This window comes from Liolophura sinensis, chromosome 10 (assembly GCF_032854445.1).
Source record: "Liolophura sinensis isolate JHLJ2023 chromosome 10, CUHK_Ljap_v2, whole genome shotgun sequence".
NCBI lineage: Eukaryota > Metazoa > Mollusca > Polyplacophora > Chitonida > Chitonidae > Liolophura > Liolophura sinensis.
Window position 1 is genome coordinate 20,327,949 of NC_088304.1, and position 11,330 is coordinate 20,339,278.

The window sequence follows — 11,330 nt, forward strand, 5'->3', positions numbered from 1 at the left end:
ACCACGACTGTCAGTTGGTATTTGATAGACTGAAAGAACAATTGACATCTTCCCGTATATTAGCGCACTCTTTGCCAGAGGAAGAGTTAATCTTAGATACAGATACCAGTGCTACTGGAATAGGAGCTGTACTATTCCAGGTTCAGGGTGGTAAGGAACGTGTTATATCTTACGCAGGTAAAACACTCAATAAACATCAAAGAAGGCACTACGAATAGGTAATTGTTGGCAGTAGTTTCTTTTATCAAACACTTCCACCATTATCTTTGTGGCAGATGGTTTGTGTTAAGGACTGATCACACCTCGTTGCGGTGGCTTAGAAACTTTATGTACTAGGAAGGGATGGTTGCTAGGTGGATTGCTGTGTTGTACACATATGACCTTTTGATCGAACATCGGAAACGTTGTAAGCATATCAATGCTGACTTCTAGGAAGTTCAAACGGGTATATTGCGACGATTGTTATGCTAGTCTTACGAGTGACAAAAATGACGTCGGTGACAATAATGTGCCCTCTGTCAATCAGGTACATGTAGTTACGAGTCCGAGGGTGAGCTAATGGATTGTTCTCTACGTACTGCTGCTGATTTGTTTCGCAATTTGTCAGTAGGCGAGTTACGTAGGCCGCAGGGAAGTGATCTATGTCTAGCCAAGATTCTAGAGCTTAAAAGGAAATATGGAAAAGCCACCAAAGACAGTTACAGCTGGAGAACCTGGAAGCGAAGGAACACTCTGGGCTTTGTGGGAAGTTTTAGAGATGAAATAAGGCGCACTCAATTGTCGCTGGTACGAGAAGGAGTACCTGCAAAGTAGGTTCCTTCTGGTCGCACCCTAAGCCCAACGCAGCCAGCATGGCAAAATGCAGACCTTTCCCCACCCCTAACCTCTTCTATAAATGTTCCCTGGGGCAGGTGGGAAGCCACGTAATTGTTCTTTCAGGTCTTGACCAGAGTTATGCTATGTTTCTTAATTATCACTTCGTTTCACAAACCTGGTGTTTGAGCTCCACTCCTCGCACGAAGTGTATTTCACGCCGTTTGGAATGTTAACCTACGAACCTGGGTAGGCTCCCCTTACATACGTATCCTCCAAAACTTAAAATACTACGAAGGAAACAGGCACAGCTATAGCCAGGACACGAACTCCTATCTATTTACACTGTATACATAAGGAAAATGGATATCTGGTTACCGTGACAACCACGGAAATTGACAAATGTGAGTCGCGACACATTCTCATCTGTCTATCTATGCATCCACTAAAAATTAAAATTTTACGTGGAAATCTGTTAGAGTAATAGCCCGGACAAGAAATCATATCTATCTGTATACTGTACATTGGGAAATGGCAATCTGGTAGTAATGACAACCGCGGAAATGGCCATACGTGCATGGACTCATCGTCATTTGTGTATGTATGCACCAACCAAAAATTAAAACTGTAGATAAAAAATTGAGTTCTTGAACGGGCAGGAATTCTTATCTATTTATATAGTATACATGGGAAAAATGGCAATCTGGTAACCATGACAACCGCGGAAATAACAAAAGTGAGTCGCGACATATCCCAATATGTTTATGTATGTATCCACCTAAAAGGAAATCTCTTCGCAGAAAACTGTTGGGGTTGTAATCCGGACAGGAAATCATATCTATCTGTATAGGATATATCGGGAAACTGGCGGTCTGATAACCTTGTCAACCGCGGAAATGAACAAATGAGGGTCGCGACAAATCGTCATCTGTGTATTTATGTATCCACGAAAAATAAAAACTCTACACAGAAAACAGTTGCATTTATAGTCTGGACATGAAACCATATCTATTTATATAGTATATACAATGAAATGGCAATCTGGTAAACGTGACAATCGCGGTAATAGGCAAATGTAAGACGCGACATATCGACATCTGTGTATGTATGTATCCACCAAAATGAAAACTATACGCAGAAAACAATTGGAGACATAGCTTGGACACTAATACGAAGGGACAGAAAAACAGACGGACAAAATCGCTATGATATAATACGCTCCGCCTAATGTCGGGGCGTATAACAATAGCGAAGAAGTTGAATCTATATCTCCATTTTGAAATTGTTTAATGCATGTAATAGGAGCGTCTGCCACGTAGCAGCGTCTAGAACGCTCAGCGAATCACAGTTATGCACTAAAACTTTTGACATTCTGAAAACAGTGGGTAAGTATCTAGGTCACTAATTAGTTGAGAGTGATTATGTTTAGCAGAAAAAGTGAAAAATGGTTCTTCAAAGCCGGATTCGAGACCTCGCGTTCCGAGTCAAAAAGCTCCATCACAATGCCCGCTTTCTTTCTTCGCTTCGTTTCAGGGAATTCATTTGGTTTATTCAACACTATAACTGGCTAGACCCACATGGTGTTTTCTCTGACATCCGCGACGGCTATCTCAGGAAGGAAGATTATCTTTGGGGCCAACATGGCAGAATTAACTCAGGTGATGGCGTCCTTAAAGTACACGTAAACATGTTACCTGTAATAATGATAATCTTTCATACCTATATGTTTGCTATGAGAATCTGTCATGCCCGTATGATTGCTTTAAGAATTTATCATGCACGGATGTTTGCTATAAGAATCTGTCATGCCCGCATGTTTGCTCTGGAAAATTAACGTACTTTGTTATATCTGTCACCCTTCTATGTTTGCTGCGGGTATACTCTAGTCGTAGACAGACTCAGTCGTCAACAAAAAGTGGACGTTCCAGAACAATAATTTCAATAACAACGTTCAACGCAAACCCCTTAAGATCTACGAAAGTAAATTATGGAAGAAGTAATTTTAAAAAAGTGGACTGCTTGACAGTAAGAGTACTGGTCCACCTCTGTCATTTTATATGCCCGTGAACAACATTCGTGTAGACAGATGTTACTCTGTCATTTTATATGCCCGTGAACAACATTATACAAAAACTAGTGAGACTGTCGACAATGACAGGAAACGAATTATAATTATTTTCAACTTATCTAAGTTTAAAAACACTGTAATTTTAATCTTTTATGTACAGGTGTGGATTGAGTCACCATACAACCCACGGCAATATACGAACCCTAGTGAACCTCATATGGGTCACGGGAAAAGCAGACTAGCAGTTATATAGATTAAATACACAGTGAATATGTTTTCATTGTAAGTAAACATGAAGCAAGTGTTGCCTAAACCGAGCGTGGTTTTGTTAAATCGTTCCAATTTTGTTTCACCACAGGTGGCGACCCGCCCCATATGTGGGTCGCAGGAAAAACAGACCAGCATATATACAGATTAAATATACAGTGAATACCGAAGGCCAGCGACCCACCCCATATAGTGTGTTGTCAGTCCCAGTTTGCAATAGTCTAGTATCCCTTAATATCGTGCATGACTAGGCTATTGTTACGGCGACTTTCTAAAAAGGATAAGACATGTCAGCATTTACTGACTGATGGATTGATGAGATCTTTCGGTATATAGGACTACAATTCAAATGGAAGACTGGTTTCATTTTGCCTTTGGATGTTCTATGTATATCATTTGCTAGGCCGCATTTGCAATGGAGCGTCAGCACGAAACAAAAGAGAGAAGAGACAAGTGGGAATGCACCGAGGATGAGGCAGAAGAAAGAAGGCAGCTCCGTGATATTGCCGACAAGTGGGAACGTACCGAGGATGAGGCCACTCAGAACAACACACTAAAGGCTTTGGCAGACTATACAAAGCTTTTTCTCAGCCGTTTAAAGAAACCAGGAACTGAATCTTCCAAGTGGGAACATTGGCCATCAGCTAGGTCGAACCACGATAGTGAGGTCAAGTGCACATCTGATAATGCAATACCACATCGTTTTAACCCAAGCATACATTTTAAGAACAACGAAAATGAAGAAACCGGACAAACTGGAAGACTAGAAAGCATAATGCAATTAGGACATGATCCAATCAGATTAGAGGAGTTGATACGTATGTTTGACCAAGACGTTGTACGCTCAGGTAAGCGTCGTTTAATATGTTCAGATAAACTTAGTCCTTAGAATTACATCTTGTTTTCCTTTCATCAACCTCTCCCTACTCCCTACAGCTTATGCGTCGTTCTCTATACATCACTGCCCTTGTACAGAAATCAGCATACTTACGGTGATGAGGCCTAAAGGTATGTCAAATAAAGAAAAAGTCTGTCTCAGCCTTTGTTTCTATTAACACTTGACACATACATGTGCGCATTCTCTTTACGTAAAGTGTGTACAGCATTATTCCGCGCGGCATCGGAAACAGTTAAATTGATGGATGCTGATAATACTTGTAGGCCAGTGCAAAAACGTGAGGTTAAACGTAAACAACCGAATGTATGCATGGTTTTGAACGTCGTAGGCGCACTTAAAAAATTCTAGCCATATGACGACGAGGAGTCATTAGGTGTAAATCTTTTCCAGTAGTGACAGTGGCGTTAAGGAGAACTACATAGGAAACCAATGGTTACTAGAGCACAGTTCTCAGGTGTGTTGTTGGTTGTCTTTACCGAATGATTTTCAGTGCAATTTTACTGAATAATTTTTGTATGTGACAGGAGTTTGCAGTTAACATCATTGTATTTTTTACACCTAACTCTGCTTAAGCCGTTGTGTTAGGGGGCGTGTAATTTGCTATTATTTATGCGTTTTCATGAACAGTTAGAATAACACCATAACTGAAGTAAATTGACGTGACCGTATTTGACAAGTCATGTGTGACCATTTGCCAGCTATCACACTGTCGTCGCTGCTCAAGTTTTTCTCTCTATACTGTACGTTTCAATTATATTGGTATCCGTTTATTTGTGAGCTCAGCCGTTTGGGTTTGGATCTCATCAGAAATAATAAGTGTTTTAAGGCTTTAAAGGCATGGATAAAATATTACACATGAAGTTTAAAAAGCATGATTTCTTATTTTTGTGATGTTGCGTTAAAAATGAACAAAATCGCGCCCATTGAAAAAATCGAAAGGGCCGTCATATTATGAAATTTAACCAGACTGAGGCGAGTTAATTTATTTCTACACCCTGAGAAGACACCCTGTTTGTGATGACGCCACCCCAACCCTCCTTTGTTTTTTTGTCTTGTTATAGTCTTTTTCTTTTAGCAACTCGCCTATATTCAACTCTCTGAAATATGAGCCATACTCACTACCAAAATTACCTTTAGTCAGCGACAAGTTAACAACACGAGCTCCACGCATGGATAAGTTGGAAGTCTATATCATTGCAAGAAAAGTGAAGTTTGAACACCTTTTCTAATTCATAATGTTAAAGTCCATAAGCATGGTTTCGACGGCAAGAACCATTGCCTTTTTTGAGGTCATAATTATTCAAAACCATGATGAATATTGGGCTGAGATTAACATTTTTTGACGGAGGTTGACATCAGTTACCTAAACTGATATCGGTTTAACTGTAAACCCTGTTACTGACACTGCCATAATTGCAACCGTGTAGTGTATGGATCCATACGGCGGTATGGATTTAGAGATGGATGTTAGGAAACTACAACTATGTAGTCTATGAGCAGAGGCAGAAGTGTAGTCAACCGCTTGTTGGTGCAGTCATTATAAACAAATTACTCCCCAACGCCTGTTTTATAGCATGCAAATTGTTTTTGAATAATTATGACGTTACCCGAGGCAATGAGCTCTTGGTGTCGAAACCAAGCTTGTGTAGTTTATCATTATGAATTAGACTTATGTTATATTGACGGGAGGCAAGTGATCTTTAATGAACGTTGGAATGCACAAATTGCCACATGAGCGCCGTGGACACCCAATGAGAGAGGGATAATCTATAACTACCCTGTCTAGGGTTGGAGTTGAATCTGTACCTCGTGTGTCCTAGATAATTGAAAGATAAACAAAGCAAACCACTACATGTAGACCACGGCCTCATTTACATGAAATAACTCTAACGACCCAAGCCCTGGGAAATCTTTGTCCACCAGCAGAATATGTTTTTTATACAGGAACAAAGCACACAAAAGAAAAACAAAGCATGGAGAATAAAAGTCAAGGAGGTGACGACAATTGGCAAAAGATCCCACATAGCTGATCAAATTCGACCTCTCTTCAGTACATCTGACTTAGGGTTTTATTTAAACTGTTCATGCAGGTGTTTAAAAAATTTGGAACTTAAAACCTTTCTAACACCACGGCTTAAGCAGAATTAGGCAAAATGATAACGAAATGATGCAGAGATGTTAATTTTAATTTATTACCCGCCGCCATGTCAATAATCAACACCCTATGTTGTCATTTAATAAACATTTGGCAACATTCCTGTATGTTGTAGGTGTGGACAGAAGTCACCCGACCTTTTTCGGGTTAATTCCAGGATCCGGTCATTTGCTGTATTCATTTGCGGAGTATCTGGCCAGCATTGCACACGTAGTGCCACTAAACAGAGACCTGAATGCAGGTAAGTTTTTTTGTTGGCTTTTCCCCGTAGAACATTCATTAGCGTTGCGTGGCAAAAGCTGGTTGGTGTCTTCGTCGTTCTGGCTTTTGACCACGAGGCAGTTTCAGATTGTGTTAACTACAGACTAGAAGGATTCAGTGTGAAGAAGAGAACAGCCATTTTCCCAACTGCATTTACTAGAAAACGATGTTGAAGGTGTAGGCTCCACCGTTTTGGGCATGGCCGAAGTGTTTAGCGTGCCAGTGTGGCGCAATGATCCAAGAGGCTCTCACTAATGCGCTTGCTGTGAGTTCACCTCCATCCTGGCTTCCAACCTGCGGATGATCGTAGGTTTCCCCCGGCTTCACCACGGTTTCCTCTAACCATAATGCTAGTTGCCCTCCTGTCAGTGAGATTTCCTTGAGCACATCGAAAGGCAACTATACCATAAACAAATAACCTCACACCTAGTTGTCACATAGTGGTCTTTGCGGCAGTTGACATCCTCACTGATGCGTGTTTTCTTCCTTGCAATATTTTTATTTAACTCTTGTCGATAATTGGTGTATGATTACTAAATTCTGTTGGGTTTTCTCTGCAGGTGCTTGTGATATGGAAGCGAGTGTACTAAGATGGGCGAGTGACATCATCGGATATCCAGAGCAAGCCCGGGGATGCACAGTCTCCGGAACCTCCATGGGGGTGATAGTGGCTTTCTCTACTGCCCGCCATATCAAGCTCAAAAACAGTAGCCAGTTTAACAGGCAAGAAGTTGCAGTGTACAATACGCGTATAAACTTTATTTGCGTAAACTTTATTTCAGTATTTGCTGTCACAAAACGTAAATGTCTTTCCCCTCTTACACACTTTCACATTACTTTATAATATTATTTTAGACGTGCAGCATAGAGATTAAAACCAGAACAGCGACGACAGTCTGATACTTGGCACACGTAACCGGTGAAATACGACCTCTTGTTACTTTACCTCAGTCAGTGTTTTATTCTAACCGTTCATGTAATTTATAAAAGAGCAAAGTTTATACGCCCCTTTGCACCATGACTAAAGTAAAATTGAGTTAAACAATAGTCACTGATCTAGAATTCCTCGATATGCTGTGTTGTCATCACATTTAACATACAATCACCACAAAACAATGCAAAAGGACACTTTGTTATCCGCAGGCACATGTAACAAACGGCTCATTTTTCTTGCCCTAGACTTGAATGCGCCATTATATGGTTGTTCAGCGCCTCACAGAGGTTCATATTCAAATTCACGCGGTCATATTCGTAGCAATGACCGGAGGTCAAAGTAATCCGCCGCTTTGATTGGTCTGCGATGGGGGTAGACAGCACCCACCAGCCGGTTTTTGTTTCTTTATTTCGTCTTTTGCGTTTTTGTTTTCCTTCGAAACCGTTAACATCCATGCATCGGACATACTGGCGTTGGAATTTATAGCCTCAACTCAAAACCGCCCCACAACCGCCCCGTCTCAGCGCAACACGAAATCAAGCCATCACACTACTTTTGTTCTTTATTAGATCTGTGGTATATTTGACGAATGATGCACATCCTTGTCATACACGGGCTCTCCGTATTGTCGGACTGACGGACGTGGTGCAGAGGCGAGTGCCTACTAGAAATCACAGAATGGATGTCGGTAAACTTCAGGAGATGATAGCAGAAGACCAAGAGGTTCGTGGGATTGCACCAGTTTCTGTCTTCATTATCATTTTTGTATAGTATAATATAATAAAAAAACTTAACGCATATAAAGTAAAACGAGGACAGCGAAGGAATGCGGTGTGATCACTGGCAAGTGGCAAGACGTAACCGGTAACCTCGTGTTAATTTACCTCAGTTATTTACAGACGTGTATGTCAACATTTTCGATATAAATGTAATGCGTGCTAATGGAATAAAATACTGTAGCATTTTGGTTTATACGTGACAAGGCTTGAGGTATCGACCAGGAGGTCCAAATGTGGATAATTTGTAATAAGGTCTAGATAAGCGCAACTTGTTTTATTAACCGGATGAATGTAATGCGGCTGATTATTAATAATATCTAGGTGTCTGCACCTTGAGTTAATGAAACAGAAGACCGTAATGCGAATAACGTCTAGCACCACCTGAACTTGCATAGCATGTGTTTCAAGGAAAAGGTGGTAACGTAGAGAATATTTAGTAACAACTAGTTTTATACGTTTTCTTATTAGACTATAGGTAGTTATAAATTTTGTTATTAAATTGAAAGTCGTAATACATATTTGTTTTGATGACTATTTCCTAACTGAGTCATACAAACCGTCATCCACAGACAGTGAATAGTTTTTGAAACATTTTTACTCATTACAAAAAAAAACTAAAGTTGAAACCGGTATAAACTAGATGCAAATGCTATGTTTTCCAGGCCGGATTACGTCCATTTATGGTTGTTGGTACGGCTGGAACCATGAGCCTTGGAGCGATCGATCCATTGGGAGCAATCGGCGAGGTGGCCCTGACGAATGGTCTGTGGTTTCACGTGGATGCTGCCGTTGGAGGGTTTTTAATATTGGACGATTCTGTAAAGAAAACATGTGAAGGTGAGACTATCCATCAGATATGCAGGTGCCCGGTGGAGGGGAGTGGTGGGGTAGGGTATTGAGGGGGAGGCGAGTAGATATGAGGGTGTAAATATCGACAGACAGAGCGTGAGTATTGTGGCCAGACGTAGGCCTGGAGCTTTATCATATCCCTAAAGATAAAAAAAAATGACATTTGGCATTATTTTTCAGCTTGTCGCCTTTTATTTATCTATGGAACCCTTTGTTACGGCGCAAATTAATAACCCATACCTTATTAGTCAAGATCTCTTAGTGAAAAAAAATTTGCTGGAAACGAGAATATACACTAAATTGTTAAGATCAAAATGATGTCTTCGCTGTATGCTTCAGGTATAAACATGGCCGACTCAGTTGCAATGGATTTCCACAAAGCCCCCTCAGCCCCATACGGAACTGCGGCTGTGTTCGTACGGGACGGGAGTCACCTGAAGAGTTCGATGGCGAGAGAGAGCGCCACCTACATGTCTGACGCAGCCGAGGGAGGGAAGTATTCACCAGTAGACTTCACCTTTGAATTTACGCGCCCATGCAGGACATTTCCAGTGTGGTTTATGTTAAAGATTCTTGGAGTAGATATGATTAAAGCCGCGATAGAGGAAAAAGTGTGGCTGACGAAATATGCACTGAAGTCAATACGTGCCATAACTAATGTAGTCACTTGCATGGAACCCGATCTGACCGTTATTGCCTTCCGGTATGTCCCGCCGGACGCTAAAAACGAAAATGACGTCACACGCAAATGGCACGAGTTGATAGCCGAGGAGGGACAAGTCTGCCTGACACCAACAGAAGAAGACGGCTTGTTCTACATCCGGTTATGCATTTTGTCCTTCCGGTCCCACATAGAGGATGTAGACACTGCGCTGGCCTCTATCAAGAGGAATTTACATGCCATCATCAAACAAGACATTTGCGACTAACGTGATTTTGAAGAATGACAAGTTTATGATCCGTCGATTAGCGGCACAGTAAAATAAAGAGCAAGTAGCGTTCATTTAATTACTTATTCCCTTTCATCTGACACTTTCACATCCGCGTTTATTCTAGGCGTCTGTCAGAAAAATCACGCCGTTGATCCTTTGCAAACAACTACAGAGAGTTCGTCCTGATTTAATGAAAGTTTGTGTCCGGGTTTGTTTTGTGTAACGTCGCAGTCACTTTGATAACCTCACCAATCCGCGCATAAACTTTGCTTCTTTATCAAATTCTGTGAATCTTAGCCGTGATAGAAGTTATGAATGTTTGACCATTGTTATTCTGGTTATTCATTAATTGTGTGTGCACTATCTGCTTCAAATATTGTACGATTTCAATAAAAAAGTATTACCACATATTCTTTTTGTCATTCAGTAAAGTCTTCCTCCACGCATAAAAATTTACAAATCTTGCTTGGGATATACATTCTCTGAGTTTGATTGTTTATTACTAAAGGATGAGGTATTTTTCAGCTGAATGCCCACTGTACATACAGGCGATTATAAATTCAGCGATAGAACAACTGTATGACGATGAAACAAATTGAAGTAAATCTACATACGAAGTTAGCCAGCTGGATGTTCAAGAGTTAAATGAAATTTGTGGCTAATCACTTGTTTACTGGGATATAATAATCAAAGTATATATATAGATTCGGCTAAACATTCTTTGTCCAAGTCAACAGCATTATGACGGGAAAGGCATTGTATTCGTCATGAATGAAGTCATACACCCAATTTGGGAGAACTTTGTTAATTTTATAAATATACAATACTATATTATATATATATATATATATATATATATATATATATATAATATACACACACATATATATATGTATATATATATATATATATATATATATATACTCATTACAAAATATAAACTCACAAACAAAAATGTTAAGTTAAAAGGACTTTTCATGAAACATGTCCCCAAAATGTTATTGATTTACTCGTCAGTCAGCCTGACCAGTACACGGACACTCCATACAGTAGGGACAATAAAAGGGCACCCAAAAAAGTGGGCTCTTGCCACTTGTTAACATGCCACAAATGTCCCAACTATGAGGGAGCGTACCATCGACATATGTCAAAATGTCAGTACCAGCAGTGATGGCACACTTGGATGCAAGCGCTATGCAGACATATGCCATGGATGGCGCACTCTTCTCTGTTTTATCAACGGCAAGTTGTATGGGCAGCGGTACAGTGTCGAAATCATGAGGCCCATTGTCGTGCCTTTTGTGCGCCTCCATCGTGTAATATTTGAGTGTGACAATGCTCGCCCTCACATGGCCGGGATCTGCAGGGAGTACC

The 11,330-nt window shown here is 40.5% G+C and overlaps 1 protein-coding gene across 1 annotated transcript; it reads left to right on the plus strand.

The window, feature by feature from the left end:
* Positions 1–3,563: 3,563 nt before the first annotated feature.
* LOC135476988 (tryptophan decarboxylase-like) lies at positions 3,564–9,953 on the plus strand. Its single transcript, XM_064757135.1, has 6 exons — positions 3,564–3,996; positions 6,317–6,442; positions 7,023–7,185; positions 7,966–8,119; positions 8,838–9,012; positions 9,364–9,953. The coding sequence occupies exons 1-6, from the start codon at positions 3,564–3,566 to the stop codon at positions 9,951–9,953; spliced, it is 1,641 nt and encodes a 546-aa protein (XP_064613205.1).
* The last annotated feature ends 1,377 nt before the right edge of the window (positions 9,954–11,330 follow it).